At 41.6% G+C, this 20,199-nt stretch overlaps 3 protein-coding genes across 3 annotated transcripts in view; 1 reads left to right on the forward strand and 2 right to left on the reverse strand.

Annotated features, from left to right (window-relative positions):
- The window catches only part of cntf (ciliary neurotrophic factor), a 7,361-nt gene extending 1,426 nt beyond the window's left edge, over positions 1–5,935 (reverse strand). The window contains exons 1-3 of the mRNA XM_034080402.2: positions 5,548–5,935; positions 3,119–3,430; positions 1–3,026 (exon numbers count right to left, since the gene is read on the reverse strand). The exon at positions 1–3,026 is cut by the window's left edge and continues 1,426 nt beyond it. Of these exons, the coding sequence (XP_033936293.1) occupies positions 2,853–3,026; positions 3,119–3,430; positions 5,548–5,667 (606 nt within the window). The 5' untranslated portion in view covers positions 5,668–5,935 and the 3' untranslated portion in view covers positions 1–2,852. The remainder of the gene's footprint in view (positions 3,027–3,118; positions 3,431–5,547) is intronic.
- Positions 5,936–10,169: 4,234 nt separating this feature from the next.
- Positions 10,170–11,543, forward strand: LOC117445020 (uncharacterized). Its single transcript, XM_034080416.2, has 2 exons — positions 10,170–10,520; positions 10,617–11,543. Exons 1-2 carry the CDS (start codon positions 10,441–10,443, stop codon positions 11,257–11,259), a joined length of 723 nt encoding a protein of 240 aa, XP_033936307.1. The 5' UTR covers positions 10,170–10,440; the 3' UTR covers positions 11,260–11,543.
- A 137-nt stretch (positions 11,544–11,680) lies between these two features.
- zfp91 (ZFP91 zinc finger protein, atypical E3 ubiquitin ligase) lies at positions 11,681–18,779 on the reverse strand. Its single transcript, XM_034080408.2, has 12 exons — positions 17,884–18,779; positions 17,540–17,577; positions 17,226–17,342; positions 16,884–16,923; positions 16,107–16,217; positions 15,934–16,017; positions 15,658–15,843; positions 15,475–15,525; positions 15,167–15,245; positions 13,876–13,990; positions 13,672–13,771; positions 11,681–13,585 (listed from the first exon to the last, which is right to left on the reverse strand). The coding sequence occupies exons 1-12, from the start codon at positions 18,300–18,302 to the stop codon at positions 12,667–12,669; spliced, it is 2,259 nt and encodes a 752-aa protein (XP_033936299.1). The 5' UTR covers positions 18,303–18,779; the 3' UTR covers positions 11,681–12,666.
- Between the last annotated feature and the right edge of the window lie 1,420 nt (positions 18,780–20,199).

A 20,199-nucleotide genomic window follows, 5' to 3' on the forward strand; every position in this document is an offset into this window, starting at 1 on the left:
GCAGTTTCCTACAGTATGATCACTGCTTATAGACAGATGCGATGGGAACCTAATCCTCTCTTTGTGCTTTGCGCCATTTGTCTACAGCGAACTCTCTGCAATAGGGTCAAAAGAGAGGTCCCCTAGTGGTGCAGCAAACTACACTCGTAGAGAAGACACAAACAGTAAAAGTGTAAACGACTTGGGAAATAAATCAATAAATACCACAAACTTAAATAAAACATTTTATTTTTCAGGAATGTAATCCCCATACTGTAAATCCTGTAATCTAAAGGAAGAGGACTGATTTAAAATGGTTGTCTTGTGTATGTCAATCACTGATTGAGAGATCATGTGTGTGGTTCAAACTGAAAAACGGAGGGTTGAAATATGAAGCTATCGGAACCTGTAAGCACTCAGTTTCCCAGTAAAGCTACTAGGCTCCGAGGCTGCATTCAAACCAACAATAGCACTGCGTTAAAGATATGCAGCCTCATTCATGTCAGTGAGACCAATATGTTGGTCCAGTAGTCCCAGTCTTAGTGGAATACTTTGCAACAAGTACTATCAAAATCTTCAATTTATTTCTCAGTTGTCTAAACAGAGAATAAAAAAGGTTCCGACATGATACTATATGAAGTATTTTATTGTCTTGAAACCTTGACACTTATAAATGTGTAATTCAAACTGAACTCCATTTTTCATATTTCATCTTCTCTTATAGCACATATAGCTTCATGCTTGCATTTGTTTTCATTCGTTTTTGGTCAAATTTGGTCTATAATAACTCTTCTCTTTGACTATTCCTGGTCTGGGTCCAAAACAAAACTCAAAACAGAGAACAGAGCTAGACAATTATTTTGGGAAAATAAAACAAAAGTTGTATAAGATTGATGTGCTGTGTGGAACAAACATGATCTGAGCAGACGAAAAGGAGGAAATATAGTACATCGCAAACCCATACACAGAACATCAATGCAATATATGAGAACATTCATTTGCAGTATATCACATTGAAAGTGCTGCATCTGTGGTATTTAGGATGCCTTTGTGCTGTAGGAAGTCTTGTCATTCTTCATTTAATGCAAAACATGAACAGTAGCTCTTATTTTCTTAGGGTTTACATATCATCCTTAAAATGAATCAAGGCAACTCAGGTCAAACCACAGAAAGCATTCAGGTTGCTTTGCAGTAATAACATTCAGTTTCCAGAACCCTGAAAACAGTTTGGAGTACCCTTTATCAATCTCACAAAGATTTGTTTGTACTCCCAGTGCATTTACCAACAATGTATCAGCCTGTAACCTAGGAAATACATGCATGTGACAAGGCACAACCAAAAATACACTAAATCATTTCAAATCTGAAGCTAGTAGTAGTAGTAGTAGTAGTAGTAGTAGTAGTAGTAGTAGTAGTAGTAGTAGTAGTAGTAGTAGTAGTAGTAGTAGTAGTAGTAGTAGTAGATAACTAACAGGCATCCTGAAGACCATCTTTTGTAATCATTTCTCTGTTAGGTCATCACTATTTACCAAGTTACATGAAGTTAACTTATCAACTATGCATTTTTAATAGCACTGAACCTTCAACTGCCCAGTAGATAGATACGGGATTATTTGTTATATTAACTATGAGCAGGCTGAATTCAGAGTGACCCATTAAAGATGTAATACATTGTTAATATAGACTGTTGCAATACAGAACATCATTTGTATGTCGCTCTTGTTGGGCTTGTAATCCTAACATGGAGATAAACATAATGTAACAGTGAAAATTGGCCTTTTCCATTTCACTATATGCATTAAACAATATTTGTTTTGCTTTTTTCAAACAATTAAATCCGTATCACAAATGAACAAAAGTAGTCTAAGATTTTCATGAAAATGTTCACTTAAGTTGGCAGACTGCTACTATTGAAGTTGAATGTCTTCAACACTGCCTGCTTATGTTCCCATGTGCATGTCTATCAGTTTTGACTACTGATGTTGCATATCAATTGTTGCTTCCTAAAGCCTGTGACATAGCTTCAGTAAGTGCCATAAAAACATGATAAAACTAAAAGAACATATAATAACTTGACATAAGTATTTACTGAGGTCAATCAAGAAAGAAAGACTGTATCAATGTAAACACTAGAGGGTGCTGTTGGACACATTTCCCCCCTTCATGCACTGAACATCCCCAGATAATAACTTATGTGGAATGATTTATAGCCTTTAAAACTACACAAATCAGAGCTACAGTCTAGCCACGGCATGAATTCAAATGTTCTCATTATGATCTGAATGTGCCCCTTGCTCACTGTTTACTCTGTCAGCTGTAGTGAATCCTGGCCAGTATATTCATATAAAAAAACCTTCTGCAGTATCAAAGGAAAGCATGTACAGTATGTCGATGAAAGCAAGTGATAAAACAATATTTCTATGCTTTTTGAGTTGCTGTTAATAAAATAAAATGTTCTTTCTCAATACCAAAACCAGAGAAAGAAAAAAGAAAGAAAGCTTTGTTCTTAACTCTGAATTGAATCATATTTTTGCATTTCCCCTAACAAAGTAATCAATAAATAGAAGAAGTACAGACTCTGCATTACTTGTATCATAATTGTTGTTATCAGCTATGATAACAAGGTTTGCTCCGCACCGTGTCCCAAGCATCTGTTCATGTGAAGGTAGTCTCATGATCTATAAATACCCATCCCGCTCATCTCCCGGTCGGGATCTGTGTCTCACTCAGCTGGACATTTTCATATAAATACACCTTTCTCACTTTGGCCCGAGGCTGAACACCTTTCTTTATCTTGTTATTCCTAAACTCACCTTTTTCTCTCTGTCCCTATCCTCTTATTTGTCATCTTCGCTCTCACACACTCCTGATGTCTATCTCCGAGTGCTTCTTGTGGTCCTGACTCTCGAGGTCCTCACTCGCTCCTTGGCTATCACCGAGGGCAGGGCGTCCAAGGTGGTGATGGCGGTCTTGGTCCAGTAGTCCACCTCTTTGAAGATCCGGTACACCCAAAGCTTCAGCTCAAACAGCGCAGTGGGACCGTCTAACTGCCAACACAATGGGGGAGACATCACAAAGGTCTGCCTTAGTTTTTCTCTCATCACTCTCTCCATCACCACCAGTGGACATCAGCACCTACCTCTAATCCCTCCAAGCTGGGCGTCAGGAGCGCCGCGCCACCAGCAGTTTTGAGAAGTTCTCCGGTGCAGATCAAGAGATACGACAACCTGTCCTTCACCATCTTCCTCTGGGTCTCATAGTCACCCTTCTTCCCGCCGCCCAGCTCCTCCTCCTCTCTGGCGATGGCTCTCTCCAGCAGGCTGCGGCACTGCATCAGAGCTGAGTGGAGACGCCAGAGCTTGTCCCTGGTGTCCAGCTGCGAGGAAGGAGGAGCGACGGACACCAAGCGACCATCAACCAAAACATCAGCAGTGAAACTTTCCTTCTCTCTCTAGGGGGGAGAAAGACAACAGGGTGGGGGGAAATTAAAAACAGAAGGGAGATGTTTGGCAGGGATAGATACTGTAAAAGGGAAGAAAAGAGGGAGTTAGGAAGTCAAGTGCAAGTGGAAGATTGAATAAGTACTAACATCACACCGACGTCATTTTTGACAGCCCTTTGGAAGAAATATTGAGCATAATTGTTTAGGATGAAACAGGGATTTACTTCTGATGCAATAGGAATTCATCCAGCCTAAATCTTTTTGCCTCAAGGACAATATAGCAAACTCAGGAAAGCATGTTTCTTTAACAATGAGTGTATGCTCTGCCCAGTTCCAAGTATATCATTAAGTCAGAAGTAAACGTTTTAAACAAGGTGCAAGTTAAAAATAACACTGAGGCAAAGAAAAAAACAGATCTGCCTGTAAAAGTCATCATCTTAATTACAACATCTTCAAAAACACATTAAAGGGCTTGTTCAACATTTTGGGAAATACACATTTTGATGGGAGTGGTATCAATCTTTTTATCTCTCTCTGCAAGTAGGCAAATAGACCTTTTGCAAAAATACCAAACCATTCACTTTACATTAATAATAATAATAATAACTTGAATTTATATAGCGCCTTTCATAACCTCAAGGTGGCTTTACAAAGAAACATACAAGGACAAGACATAGAGCTGCAATGGTTAGTCAACCAGTTTAATAATCGATGAATAATGTAATTCTTTTAAGCAATAATGTCAGAAAATAATGCGTATATTACTTTTTACAGCATATTAATTTCCATTTGGGTTTTGAACTAACTAAACAAGATTTTAAAGACTGTTTTAACTATTTTCTGAAATGTACGGTCCATCCACATTTGACAGACAGCATATAACAAGATAGCGTTGCTGCTCTCAGAGCTTACTTATGATCGGGCTGATTATGTTGACTAGCCACTTCTCAGAGATGACTGTAGCTGGCATCGACTCTGGTACTTAAGTGAGTTGTGAATCCCAGAGGCCTCCTTGAGACATTTTACTGAGGCGCTAATGTTGAACCCTGCTTGCAAGTTAGTACCAGTGTGACAGATTGGCCTAATGTGACCTGTGCGCTTCGAGAGTCTGGGGAATGTTTTACTGCTTCTGTGTTAATGTTGACTGCTCAGACTGAAGAGGCAATGTGATGAGGGCAGTTATGGATACCCCAGGAAGAAATACTGTAGTAAGAGACAATATTGTCATAGATCACTGTAAATTATGGTGATCAGGTAAATTATTTAGGGTAGGACAATGGGATGTCTCAAAAGTGTGTTTGAGACATCCAATGAATAGATAGATAGACAGCTGCAATGGATTAATGTGCCAAAAACTGCAATTTCTCACAGCCAAAGAGAGAAACCACAGAAGAGAAATGTACATAAATGATTGTATGACATGCTAAGACTTATCAAATCATGTCATGATGGGTTCACTGGAATGCATCTGTTGCTGGAGTTTAAGGGGGGGCCCGTCTTTTACATCAAAACTATGCCTGTAATGTCAGTGATGCAAACTGAGAATGAAAGAAGAAATTGAAGATAGATTAAAGAAAGGTCAAATATTTGGAATGAAGTTATATTACAGGCCGCTCCCTAGCTCCAAGCAACACTCATGAATAAAAGGATGAGGAAACCAGGAAGTTTTAAAAACCCATAGTTCTCACACCTATAGTCAAAGAGACGCACAAGATAAAGGCTTCATGCCCAGGCATGGATGAGTTTGTGCCATAAAAACACCCACCTCTGTCATTCCTACCGAGTTAAGCCCCCTCCACTCTTCATACCCCCTGCTGTCCAACATTATTTGTCTTTCACACACACATGCACAAACTCCCTTCCTCTTATCTAGTTTTTTCATGCATCCTTTTTAATCATTCTTTATCCATATACTTCTCCAAAAACAGTCAAATGCACACAAAAAGTAACAGGCACACTTGTCAGAGGACACACACAGAACATAGGCCTATATTAATTTTCCATTTAACCTTGGCCTACTTCTTTCTAACACACACACACACACACACACACACACACACACACACACACACACGCGCGCACGCGCAAGTATAGGCAATGGAAACTTAGGGCTCCTCTCTACTCACAAAAAGTTCCAGTAAGATGGAGCACTCATATCGCAGCTGCTCGGCTATACTGGCGGCCCGGGCCACGGTGCTCCTGCTCACATCCGGCCCGGTCATACCTCTCGTCCTTCTGGCTGCCATGGGACCTCCAGCTGCCTCTACCCGGTAGACTCAACAAACACACACTTGTAGCAGGAAAGCAACAGGCTCCGTATTATACGCCCACGTACGCCTGCCTCATTCCCGGTCACCGTCACGCTCTCCGGTCAGTGCCGCGTTCATTAAGAACCAGAGCCAATTCACAGCTCCTCTTAGCTTTCGGTAAAACGAGTTTCCAAGTTTGTGTGCTCACTGTTTGTTACTTATGTTACAGAGATCACGGCCAACTCTCCGCCCTTTCCTCCGGGAACCTGATGCCAGGCAGGAGGAATTTAACGGGACGAGCGGGGGCGGAGAGCCGCGGAGGGGAGGGGGGAGCACATTCACTTATTCATGAGAAGCGTATCTGATTGACCGGTAGCCACATTTAGGAAGGAAGGATAGGCTAAACCGCTTATTGCTTGGACCATCTTTGTTCGCTATGGGAAAAAGTATTACAAGATCACAGCAAGTCCCTATACTTATTAGAAATAACGTTGCTGTCATTTATTTTTTATTTTGAAGAAGGCTACTTCTACCTAGGCTACTTGAGTAAGATTACACTGTTTTGTGTTTTGTGTTGTGCTTCAGTTTATAAAATATGATTTTTAATCTTAACAAAAGTGTATACGCACAATAACAAGTGTATTCTGCAAAAGGGACTCACTCACTTCGCGTACCGACTAAGACAAATAATGTGTATTATCTATGAAGTACTTCAGTATTTTCATTCAAGGTAGATCCGGAATTCTGGTTCAACAACTGGTCTTACATCTATTCACTTTTTTGTATTTAAAAAAGCTTCAGCTAAATGTAATAATAGGCTACTTAATAAATGTATACTCTGTTTTGCTTTAGCATTTATGAGTCTATAACATTACGAATAATATTTAGGAATACAAAATCCCTCTTTGCAATGTTTACCAGCCATTTTAGTAATTCAACTGGAAACTATACAATATTGATAACATGAAACATTGTATTGTTCATTGTTAAGGGTTATTGTTAAAGCTTTTCTCATTGAACCCAATATGAGAAAGAACTGTTGAATGTCATATGGGCCTGTTTTACTCTTTTTACCAACAGTGGGGTGTGTTCAAATGAAGCCTCATGAGATGAACCCTTTTGCGAACCTTCATCTCGCCATAGGACACTCAGAATCTCTCAAAACATGAAAACTCACAAATATAATAAAGGAAATTAAAACATAAAAAGTCCTGTACCTTTGTGTGTTTCTTTCTCAGAGCAGCACTCAGAACATCGTTGTCCCCATTCACAAATCGTTTTTAAATGTGCTCTACAAATAACATTTGATTTGATTTGATTTTGATTTGACACAAAAAAGGTTGTTATAGTTAGACTTGTTATTTACATTTTTTTTGCAAAACATTTTTTAATTCAATATTTTTTCTATATATCTATCTAATATATGTTATATATAAAATGTTTTAAAAAACAATTAATTTAATTCTTATTTTTTATCAGTTTTAGTAAAACCTTTTTGTTCATATAACATTTCGTTAATAGTTGGGCTTTCAATGTTTAAAACACATTTGTGGTCCAGAGGTCTAAATATTGGTTTTTCATGCAGGTGTTTGAGGTTCAACGCCCAATGGACGGACAACTTGTTGTCTAGACTCTATAGAGGCTTCTCAATACTCAAATTTCCTCTCCTCAACTCCTCGACTCCTCGGTCCTCCGGTAGTGACCCGGAAATGAATTTCAGCGTGCCATTTTGAAGGACGTCTCATTTCTCTAAATGCACACCGAGGACCGAGGATCGAGCGTCGAGGAGGCTCTCTGGAGGAGCTATAACCGAGGATACACTGATGGTTCCTCCACGGGTCCTCCGCGGATGCATTTCCGGGAACGGTGGCGGCGTGACGCACGGCCGGACTTATCTCAGCCAATGACAGCTCTGCATGCATCCCCTGGATATTATTTTAGAACCTGCTCTCATCGCAACGCGATGTTTACAGAGAGAACAGCTGTGAGGCCCGTGCAGAAAGCAGAGCAGTGTGTAAAATATATATCACTCAGTATAACAGGCCTACTCTCTTTGCTTTAGTTTAGTAGATATCTACAAAGAGTCCATATTTTTCTAAGAACATTTAGTGCTTCACAATAAAATACACAACGGCTGTAGCCTGATTATGCTTTAGGAGCTGTAGGTGTTTTCATTTCATTTCAAACCTTTATTTAACCAGATTGGTCCCATTGAGATCATAGATCTCTTTTTCAAGGGAGACCTGCAGCATATAGGTTCCACATGAAACATGAAACAATAAGGACATTATACATTATATTTACAGGATACATAGTTATAGACATTTACAAGTGCCCATTGTATCAGCAAGCATTTCATTTAGCCTAGCTTTAAAAACATGCAGAGGAATGAGATCGCTCAGTTTCAATTCTTGCTGAAGATTGTTCCAAGCATGTGTGTGGTAGGCCTATAGTGTCGGTGCGTGTGGTACAGTGTGTCGGTGCGTGTGGTACAGTGTGTAGGTGCGTGTTGTACAGTGTGTAGGTGTGTGTTGTACAGTGCGCAGATGCGGCGGACAGACGGGTCTCAGTTGGTTTGATGTCCTTACTTTTAATACTTGCAAATACAACTTTTGGCCCGTAATTTCAATTCCCCATTGCAGCGACCAGAGAGAGGGGGGGGGGGGGGGGGGGGGGTATATCCAGTCTCTGATTGTGTTACGTTATTATGAGAGTGCTCTCATACTTTAAATTGCTTATATTTATATAAATATATGTGTGTCTGTGTGTGCATCTGTAGCCTGGTATTGCCTCATTATACCGCACTCTCAATGAACTCAAAGTAAATATGTGGGGGAACAATGTTCAGCTGATCTAACAGAGATTATAAAATATGACAAAACCCTCGACAGCTGATGCAGCTGTTGCCACGTAATAATGAACGGACGTCGCTTTAATATGACCGCTCAGAGGAGAGGAGTTCTCATTTCTTTAAACGTCTGCTGCTTCCCCTCCTCTCTCCTCGGTTCCCCTCCTCGGTCCTCCGCTCGCATCTCCTGTGGGCGGGTCTAAGTATCGAGGAGGGGAGTCGAGGAGGGGAGTCGAGGAGGGGAAATTTGAGTATTGAGAAGCCTCTTATGGCATGCTATGCTGATGTTTACCCTCCTGTTGTGTTCGTTTCTCCCCCCCTCCTTACTTTGGTGTTCGCGGTCAAATTCGATTCCTGCGTGGGCGCGGAGCTCACCCTCATCTCAAGGTCCAAACCGATATCCTGCTCTGAATAACCCTTTGTCTTCAGTGTCTGCACCTGACCTAGATTCTTTCTATTGCAAGCTAAAGGCCCTGACACACCAAGCAGTCACCAGAGGACTAGCCGACGCTGAAGTCGGCTGTTGCCTGGCCATGTTCTCCTGCGTTTTGGCCATGTGTCGCACGGGAACACACCGCACCGACTTCAGTGCGTGAGTGGCAATAACTCTCCTTACCAGCAGGCGGCGGTAGTGTGTATTCGTCATTCAAAAGAGGCAACAACCGGAAAACAGAGAAGAAGAAGAGTATCTTTTCTCCGTAATATCATACAGAGCTGGCCTCTCCTGGATCTAGGTGATGAGCAGGTCTTCGTTTGCATCATTCCAGATCGCCATGATGAGATGAAAATGAATAGCAGCCTGTGTGTGCCTTCTTAAATCGTTTGTTTACGTCCCTCACTTCCGCTTCGCTTCTCATGCACTGATTTGCTAGCTGAACAGCCAATCAGAGTGATTATTTGGTCCGACTGCCAGACCCGATGCATGGCCGATTCAACATGTTGAATCGGCCATGCATCGGGTCTGGCAGTCCAAATAAGGCGTGTCACGGTCGACGGTGCGGGACACACCAACCTGACTACGGCGCCGCGAATGCCCGACAGCCTCTGACGGCCTCTGACTCCCAAAATCGGGTTGGTGTGTCAGGGCCTTAAAACTTTATTGCTTTGACTTTTCCCTTCGTTCCTATCCAACCCATCAAAACTTGGGATTGGTGATTTTGTCTATTTATTCCAAAGTCATAGAAACATCTCATGAGCACAATAAGCAAATAATGTAATAATAAGAATCAGTCTTATAATGTTATATAAAAATAGACTCCACAGTTTCAAAGTTGACTAGATCATCCAAAATGCAATGAAAGTGGTGATCAGCAATTGTATATGTTCAAATGTATACTGTGAAGGATATCATAAAGCCTTAATGCAATCAAAAAAAGTAATGATTGATGAAAGTAGTAAATCGGTCAGATTTGACCCGAACACAACAGGAGGGTTACATCTGAAGAAATTGTCCCCACCTCTTTTTCTAACAAAGTGTATGAAGTTAAATGCAGGGCAATACAGCAAAGATAATAGCTTTACATATGAATTGAAATAAAGAAACGTAAAAAACACTGGCAACATAACTCTCTGGGGAAATCTCAACCTGGACTTTGTCAATACACTGACTTATTAATAATAAATTAATAATGGTTTGTAGATGCAGTACCGCGCCTGCGCAGAAGGTGTCAGTGTAGGCACTGGCAGCCGGAATGTAAACACCGAGCAGCGGCTAAATGACCGCAGCTAACGTCAGACCCTGAAACTGCATCTTTAATATGAAGAGGAAACAGGAATGATAAACTATTTCCACGCTGTAGAGTTTTTGGTTGATTCAGCCGTTTATTGTGAGATTCTAGCTATCCAGCAACAGTATTAGCGTGCTTACATTTTGAGACCAAGCTATCCAGCTAGCTAGCTTAGCCTCGGTTGATCGTTAAGTCATGAACTCTCTGGTTGGCTACGGAGTGTCCTCGGAGTCTGACAGCGAGGGAGAGGAGGGCGTAAACAACGGTGCAGTAGGGTAAGTGTTTACTTACTTTACACATAATGTCAGACACTTGCTAGCTTTTTGTTAACGCCCCTGTCTGTCTCTGCTGCACATTTTTAAATCCTGAAGGTCCGTAAAGAAGCTGTGTGATGAAGCATCCAGTGGCAGAAAAACCCGCAACTTCATGCTGGAGTCTGGTTCAGCTTCCAGTGAATCAGAACCAGAGGAAGACTATCCTTCTTCATCACCACAACCCCAGAAACATGCACCTCCTCCAGCCTGCCATCCCACCCTGCCTGCTCCTTCCCTGGACTCCATCACCTCCAATAAGTTCCCTCCTCCTTCTCTGCACACCTGCTCCGGTAGCAGTGTGTTCACCAACCCTTTCAAAGCTCAGGCCGACCAGAAACTCAGCGCCTTGCAGAAACATGTCCCCCTCACAATGCAGGCTAAACCCTCCCAGATAGGAGGCAAAAGGATGTGTGTGGCATACAGGAAAAATGGAAGGTGCCGGTTTGGGATCAAATGCAAGTTTGCTCATGACAGTGACCTCCAGTCTTTCACTGATTTACCTGTGAGTGAAGAGACGCCGGATCAAGAAGAGGCCCTCGCAAGTGGCTCAGGATCCCAGAAGGAGACAAAAGAGGAAGAGTCAGCAGGCCAGCAGGGGAAGAAGAGGAGGGTTGGACTGAGCAACACCTTGATTCCTCCTAAACGAGCTATGAAGCAGTACGCCATACAGAGGAGCAAAGAGCAGCTCCATATGTCCTGATGGAGGTTTTCGGAGCTGGGCTGACATAAAAGCAATACTACTGGGATTAAATATATTTTCTAAGTGTGTATATGTTGTAGGAATTGTGCACTATCTATTTCTAGGACCCATTAATGACTCAGGCATGTATTTACATTCAGTGGTGGTTACTACTTGCATTCAGTATTTACAAATGATAAAGTCCACAAATAAATAATTCAAATAATTAGCTGCAACATCAAAGTGGTCAACACAAAATGTATCAATAGTTGTATACCAGTAATATTACATATATTGTTATAAAATTGGGCCTTCAGAGTACTTGTCCTTTTGGTTCTTAAAGTATATTTTATTGCTTATCATTTTGTACTTTTACTGATCTAACATTTAAATGCAGGACTCCTTAATGATGTTCTTAAACTCTCAGTGAATACACTTTGGATAAATGTTAAGACATTTATTTACATCTTATAAATGAACATTGTTTGTTTGCTCTACCACACATCCTATATCACTCAGCAGAGAGGTGCAGATTTAGTATGAACATATGCTCCAAGGTTTCTACATAGCCTTGTTTTTTTTAATAACATTACACTTGAAAAGGTAATTGACAAAAACATATTTTTAATTGTCTAATTCAATGACTATGCTTTCATGTGAGGGTTACAATATGCAAGGTCACCCTCTGGCTTACTATATGCGAGTAGTGCATACATAATATGGGTTATTATTCCTTCAATGTCTACAGCCAAGCTTAAACAGCTGCCAGTGAAACGGGTTTAATGACACTGCCATAAAGCTAAATAATGCATATGTTGTGACTGTTAACAAGACTGTACATTTTAAAACATATTGTGTCCATTTCTTTTCAGGTTTTGAAATGTTTATCTTTGTCCGATAGTTTTGTTATTTTTTCTTCAACCTTGCCAAATAAAGGCTTTACAGTGAAAAATGAAAAAAATAGCTGCCTATTCATTTGAAAGGTTCTCTCACCCCACACATACTGGGGTCTGTTTATAGCTTCTAATGTGTGTTTTGTGTTAATTCATAATATAAATAGTTGAATTACTCCAGTAGGAACCTGGATGCCACACACTAGTTGTGTGCTCTAAGTTACTAAGAGGTATGCTATATTATTGCATAATAGCAACGGCTTTGCAACATAACCTCGGCATCATTACACACACTCGCATAAAAGGCTAGTTCAGTTGACAGGACTTATGTACAAAGGCAACAACTTACACATACAGACACAAACATATCTTTTCCCTGAAACAGTTATTCTAAAAAGCTACCAAATATGACTATAAGTGAACAGTCCATAATATATTGGTGATACTACATTTACCTTAAACATTGCAATACAGTGTATCAGGTCATTGGTGACAGTCTGCCTCTATTTTCTGTTTTCTGTGCACTATTGTTGTTTTACATGATGATCTGTTGGATCTCCGCCGTCTGCCCCCAGACCACACTGTCCTCCCCGATGACTCCCGTCTGCACAAGGGAGCCTGCTTGCGGAGATGAGGACGAGAGCACCGCATTGTCCAGAATAAAGCTGTCCCCGTTGGTTGCGGCTGTGTCCTGGGACTGGGATTGGGACATGAGGGGGGGGCTCAGGGTCTGAAGCTGTTGGGAGGATGCTAGAATGGGGATCTGCTGAATGTGTGTCTGTGACTGGCCAACCGGCTGGAAGGTCATTTGGAGGATTTGTGTCTGGCTCTGCTGCTGGGATGAGTACATCTGAAGAGGGTGCAGCTGGGGCTGGTGCTGGGTCACCACGGAGCCCGAGTGGAGGGTCAGCTGTTGGATCTGGGGCTGCTGGGACTGCTGAGCCTGCACAAACTGGACGGGCATCTGGAGCTGCAGGTGAGTTTGCTGCTGGTTGTCAGCTGGCGACGGGGGGTCGGTGGAGGACAGGGCGATGGTCACTGGCACCTGCATGGTGTGTAGGCTCTGGTCTTGTCCCAGTAAAACCACCTGGTGACTCACCTGTTGGGTCATCTGGGACACTTGAGCCATGTGCCCTTCGTGGCTCAGATGATCCGCCTGCACATCCTGTCCCAGCTGGCTCACATCCCGGCTGCTGACCTCTGCATGCTGGGGCCCTGGCAGCTCCAGCATGGAGGCCGGGGTTGTTATGAGGGCACCCGCATTGGCTGCAAGAGCCTCAGCTATTAGCACCTCGGGGTGACTCTTCGCCTTATGGGCCACCACACAGTCCTTCTTCTCAAACTTCTTGCTGCAAATCGAGCAGGCGAACTGATAGGTGGCATCAGCATCGTGCTTCTTCATGTGCCAGTTCAGAGAGGCTTTCTGGCGACACGTGAAGCCACAGATTTCACACCTGTGAGGGACAATTGAATTCACTTAACTGATAATGGAGAAATCCTGGGAAAGCAAACAAGCAATAATTGTGAACAGGGCACTCACTGCAGCGGCTTCTCTCCTGTGTGGATCATGCGATGCACAGCCAGGTTGTGGGAGCTCTTGAAGGCACGAGCACAGAACTCACAGATGTAGTCCCTCTGATCTAGAACAACAAAACAATCAAATATAGATGTGTTCTCCATAGACTTTCACTATCAATTATAAATAGAACCCAATGCATGTTTTATGTTTATAGTGTAGATGTACCTGTGTGGTGCTTTGCGTGACGCAGCAGCTGCTTCTGGAGTCGGAAAAGCCTTCCACAAGAAGGGTGAGGACAGACGTATTTCTTCTTGAGCAAGTGCTGGTACTTTATATGGTGCTGGTGTTCAGAAAAATGTATATTAATAAACAGGAGGTTGGAGCGGTGAGCAGAAGGAAGACAGAACAACACAAATGCTTTAAGTTATCTACAACAGCAGGTATGGCTGAATAATCAGATATTTGTATTTATTTATTTATTGGTAGAATCAGAATATGTTGTGCATTATTTAATAATTGGATCTTCTATTCTCTAATCTCAAAAAATAAATAAAGGGGACCTATCATGCAAAATGCACCTTTGTACGTCTTTTATACATGAATATGTCCCCAGTGTGTCAGGGAACTCACCAAGTGTCAGAAAAAACAACCCTCTCTCTTTTCCTCCGTCCCTAAACTCTAAAAACGGGGCTGCAACGGATCTGATACAGATTTGAAATTGTTCTGATGTCAGAAACGGGGAGCTCCGCCTATATGGGCAACTCTCCACCTATCAGGGGAATGAGTGGTTGCCGTGGCATGGTAACAGCATGGTAACATGACGCTCGTGCCTCGCCCCCCTCCTTTGCAGGGGGGCGTGGTCAGCTGCAGCTCATTTGCCACAGAATCAGCCCTTGTGAAGACAGGGCTGGAATAGAGCAAATAGAGCGAAATGAGGCATGGCTAAAATGCATGATCTGTTTGGTATTTTGAAAACAAAACTTCACAGACATGTTTTATATAGGTATGGCCCTACAATATATTATTAAAATATAGCATTATAGGTCCACTTTAAGTAAACACTTTCCCAGAGAAGTATAAAATATAATATATAAATAATAAATTAAACAAAATATTATTAAATCTATCATTGATCAACTGTCCAACTGGGATTGGCATTTAACCTATTTTCAGACATTTTAGGGACCTCAACACTTAATAATAAAAACAAATAAGTCTATATTATAAATAACTATGTGAAAGCTCTAACCCCTATTTAAGGCAATTCAATAGTTTGAGTCGTTCCACAATTGAGTTTGGTTGCCAGATGCTCATTCCCATCCCCCTTTCTGGTAGGTTTCTCTAGATGTTGTGAATCCATGTTATTTTGTGTTGAGGCACTTGAAATAGTACCGTTTCTGTGTACTTAATGTGCATGGACTCTACCTTATTGTGTTCAGAAACACTAGAAGCAGGTTTTTTTTTTTAAACTGTTTTTGAATAAGCTTCTGTAGGAATGTGTTGTTGAGAGACAGACCTGTAGGTAGCGAGGATGAGCCAGGACAGTCCCACACCCCTCCATCTCACAGCGCACGTACTGCACCGGGGGCTTCTTCCTGTGGAGGTGAAGCACATGTCATTGCGATGTCACGGCTAAAACCAAACATTAAATGGATCTTTAAATCCTCATTGACATCTCAGACATCCAAAATGTCTTCCTCACTATGTCATTCATCAATCACTACGATATGCTTTATTTCTGGATAAAATTATGACAGGCAGTCCCTTCAATTTTAATATAACAATGTCCAGATTACGATGCTCTGAAACAGACATCGACTTTACCTTCTCTTTGGCAGCCGTGGGGTTTTATCGTCTTTTTTCCGTCTGCCTCTCCTAAAGGAAAAGAAAATTCAAAGTTGTGTAGCAATAGAAAACCTTACATTACATTCAGACTTTACATGCACAATTAAACGTAGATATGGTTAAAGTTCCTGACAATCTGTTCTATTAATAACTTGTGCTTACTTCCTGGGTCCATCCGGGTCCTCCAGTACTTCATCCTCTAGCTTTACTTCCTCTTCGAAACTCTCCAAGTTGTCCGAACCTTCTATTTTTATCTCAGCAACCTCGGACTCTTTTTTAGGTGCCTTGTCTTTCTCTTTCTTCTCCTTCTGTCTAGGAGGAGCTCTGCGTTTTGGTTTAGGGACATCCCTTAGAACAGGAAAGAGGAAAGTCCAGTCAATAAACGAAAATATGGTGCCTGTTTTTGTCTAATTTGTCACACAAAGATAACACACACACCTTTCCTCCTTCGGGTCGTAGCTCTGGTCATTTAAGTCATCTGTATAAGGAAGTTCTTCATCACTGCTGAGACCCTCTGCACCACTGTATGGAAACCAAACAAGTCATTAGAAAAATATGTCCCCACCCTCTGCCTGCACCAGGTCAAATTAATGTGTTTGAGGTAAGCGTACCTTTGACTCTGTGGCTGATAGCCAAGGTCGTCTGGGTCGTCCAGAAATGTAGGGTCTTCATCATCCAAGACTGGTACAACAACATCCTCGCTTCCCTCATCCTTATTTTTACTGAGTAAGTGCAAAACAGAGCAGTCATCAAAACACAGCACCTCTCTCACTTTAACAACACACAAGACAGTACAGTATGCTCAGTGGGCCATAAATATACACAAACACAACACAAATATGATCATGATATATGTAATGCAGACTCTCCGCTGTTAAAGCTTATACATGTATGATTACAAAAACAATTCTAGTAAGTAAGTAAGACCAAGTAAATATATAACTGTACGACTGTAAAATCCTACATAATCTCATCTTTAAAGGCTCAGCTCACCTGCATAACAAAATGCAAACTTTCCTACTGTGCCTAAAAACAAGTCATAACAAGTCATACACTTTTTATTTGATCTGGTTTCTTCTCTATTTATTGTGTAATCACGCATCCCTTTGCTTGGTTAACTCTTAAGCTGCTGTAATGTGTATATGTCCATGGTTTGGGATCAATATAGATGTCATCTTGATAAAACTGTTGCCTTCAACTGCAATAAATAAGTCGATTATAACAATTTTGATCAAGTGATTGTTATAAATATCAGGTCATATGTGTATTTCATATTATGTATATGTATGTGTACATTTAGTAAAAGATTAGAATTCATGCTCCGAGTCAAACCTTTTAACACTAACAATGTTCATTTTATTAATGAAAAGGGACAAAGATATACTCACGTGTCACACTTGTCTTTATTCCTTATCTCTCCTTCCATTGCTGCATGACAAAGAAAGACATCATTTATTTGAGAGGCATAAAAGCATACTTTTGTACAGCCATCACTCAACCAAGTTCATGGAAGTGGAAAGGATTGCACCCAGATGTTTACCACTGAAAATCTACAAACACTACCCCTCGCATTTCAGTTAAATAGGATGTCAATGAGGGTTTTCTATGAAATACATATTACCCAGGGTAGTGAGCATGATGCTTTAGTGCTCTGCATCTGCACAATCTGATTTGTGAATTATAAGCCCACATGTTGAACCATTGTATGCCACAGTCAACAGGTTTCTCACCAGCTGGGTTCTCCATCCCAGGTTCAGTCTTACACACAGGCTTGGCAGAGGCACGCACAGCTCTGCCAGACGGGGGCTTGGCACGGCTCGAGGCTGGGGGGCGTCTGGAGGATAGAGCTGGAATGAGGAAGCAGAAACATGCCATGAAACATACCATATGCCATAATGTGTGGTGCAAGCATATGCATACATGACATGACACACTAGACAAGCCCAGTTCAAAATCCACTTGCAGAAGCTCAGATTTAACTTAAGAGTAGGTATAGCAAGAAACGTGACAAATTGTTTTTTATCCCCAATATTTGTCCAGTTACCTTGAGCATCTGTGGCAGGTTTCTTTGGTTCCTCTGAGCTGCAAGAAAATAAGAAAAACACATTGGATTGGAAATGTTCTCTAACTGCAGTCCTTCGTCCCATCTATAATGCAACAATTCATGTAAAAGTAATAGCATATTAAATGTAAACATGTATAAAGCCAGGTAAGTTTCCCTCTACCCTCCCCAGGCAGAGCTGCCGAAAGGGGACGAGCTAGGCTGAAGGCGTGCTTTTTGACAGGAACTCACCCACCAGACATAAACACATACGTTTAAGTCTAGACATGTTCATGATAAACAAATGTGGTTGTATATTAATTAAGACTGTTGAAATAAAAACGTACTCTGTCCCTTGAAGGCTGTCACCTGCGACACCCCCTCCAGCCTCAGCCAAACCCGCAGATTCAGACTGTTTCTTCCGCCTCGGGTTGGAAACTTTCCTCCGCTTATTAGCACCGGTGTCCGGGCTCGGTTCGTCCTCCTCGTCCTCGCTCTTGTTATCCTTCAGCCAGGCCGGGACTGCCCTCGTTGACCGGTCTCTTAAAACTCTCCCTGAGCTCTGCGGGATCGACGCTGCTCCGTTAACGTCCGTCACTGAAGCAGAGACGCCGGACCTCGGGCGGCCCGCTCCCCGCTCTCTGAGCCCCCTCCGCGGGGTGACGTTTCTACTGGTGGCTGGGGTCTCTTCTGCGGCCTTGTCCTCCGCCGACTCTTTACCTTTATTTACGTTACCGGTTCTGTCTATCGCCGGTTCCATCTCCATGAAAACACTTCAGGCTTCTTCAATTCAGCTTACAATCAAGCCGGTTTACAAGCAATTTGAGGAAAAAAGGACAACATCTGTTCTAAAGACGGGTTGATTGCAAGAGGCCTTTATCCTACAGTGGGGCATTTTCGTCGCAAATTAAATGCATATATTTATTGATTAGAAATAGAAAACTTGTCTTAATTATCTATTCAGCAATAAACGGATACATTTTAAAGAAGCAGACACTATTTTCGCGTTCTTAAAGCTATAGTAAACCTACTTATTCGCCCGGGCCTAGAGCACAACCATTTTGTGCGCTTTGTTGCGTCTCCTTTAAGCCAAATATAAACTGAGGTTACGTACAGGAGCGGCAACGCATTTCAGCAGCTCTACAAATCATCTGGATTTCCCTGTGTTACTTCTAGAGATCGAGTCAACCCAGCTGCGATGTTTGTAGATCTGCTAAGACAGCGGCAGCCGTGCAAAAGTATCGCGAACGCGAACGGCTGCCGGGCATCATGGGAACTGTAGTGCAAAGTAATTCAACACACTTTATGGTGTATTTCTATTTTTTTGTCATGCCTTTCTTTCTATACAACTATATGAATATAACATAATGTGTAGAGTAATCAATAACATGTCATACTACAAATAAAACAATAAGCAATATTAATATTCCAATAATGTATTTTTTTTAAATAAAGTTCCATGCGTGCAGAATACTTTCCCTGCTTATTATTCCACATAAAACAAACTATTCGATTTGATTTCCCAGTACACAGTGTGTTTCTGTTCCTGGATAAATACATGTGTTTAATATTTCACTCAACACATGACTGTATGATAATATATTCTTCTTGCATGTGAGGAACTCATTTTATAAGAAAGAGTAAATGTGGTTTGTTTTATACTATATCTGCATTTATTACTGTGACAGTGGAGATAACATGGCTGCCGGTGATAACCTGCCCTGCTGTGCTGTGGAGAGTTTCTGCAGGTTTTCTGATTAGGTGCATTTACCACCAGATGGCAATATTGTATTGCATGTAACACAATGTAGGCTATAACTCCACTCTTTCTGCATAGATTCTCATTAACTTGGTTTAAAAATCCCCTGCTATCTGTTTGTGTGATAAAGTAGCTGTGGATTGGGTTATTAAAATAGTATTTTGGAGATTATATTCCTGGGACATAAACTCAATATTGCCCCATGTCTGTAAAGTTGTTATTGCTACTGTATTAAAAATAAAACAATTCAGTTCTTCCCCCTGTAACCTTTCACCACATTGTAATGGTAAACCAGTTGGTTGAAAGGTACTCCATGTACCTGAGACTACACTTCGACACACTGCGTGATGAAGGCTATTGGGTCCTCCCTGAACTCCTTGCTTGGGTAAATGTTTCTAGAGTAAAGTTGACCCGCCACAGAAACGTTTATGAAACCATCTCCAAACACTGTGGTGTCTCTCCGCTCTCCACCATGACACATTGCTTAATAGTAGCTGTTGTACAAGGTCAGGGATGGGTTTCCATTGACAGAGGTCGGAGTCAAAGTCCTCTGCCTCTGGACCTTTCAAAGAACGTATGACTTTGTAGTTATGCGCTTTAATCTAAAACTAAGCTGGCTGACATGGTTTAGTCAGATTCAGGGGAATATAACTTAAAGGTCTCCTATTATGCAAAATGCACTTGTGTATGTCTTTTATACATAAATATGTGTCCCCTAAAACCCTCTCTATTTTCCTCCGTACCCAAAACTCTAAAAACGGGGGTACAACGGAGCTGATCCAGATTTGCGTCTGATATGACCCAATATCGGAAATGTGGGCTGGCTTTACACCCACGGCCCTGTCAGAAACATCTCTATCAGAAACAATGCGCGACGTGTTTTGGAAGGAATATGGTCTTTGTT

The sequence above is a fragment of the Pseudochaenichthys georgianus genome, chromosome 1 (assembly GCF_902827115.2).
Source record: "Pseudochaenichthys georgianus chromosome 1, fPseGeo1.2, whole genome shotgun sequence".
Classification (NCBI taxonomy): Eukaryota; Metazoa; Chordata; class Actinopteri; order Perciformes; family Channichthyidae; genus Pseudochaenichthys; species Pseudochaenichthys georgianus.

Coding starts and splice junctions, on each gene's coding strand:
- zfp91 (XM_034080408.2), bottom strand. CDS start 18,302: ATGGAGATGGAACCGGCGATAGACAGAACCGGTAACGTAAATAAAGGT. Junction 16,924..17,225: donor TGGGATGGAGAACCCAGCTG/GTGAGAAACCTG, acceptor TTTGTCATGCAG/CAATGGAAGGAGAGATAAGG. Junction 15,844..15,933: donor TACGACCCGAAGGAGGAAAG/GTGTGTGTGTTA, acceptor TCCTGTTCTAAG/GGATGTCCCTAAACCAAAAC.
- LOC117445020 (XM_034080416.2), top strand. CDS start 10,441: ATGAACTCTCTGGTTGGCTACGGAGTGTCCTCGGAGTCTGACAGCGAG. Junction 10,521..10,616: donor GTAAACAACGGTGCAGTAGG/GTAAGTGTTTAC, acceptor TAAATCCTGAAG/GTCCGTAAAGAAGCTGTGTG.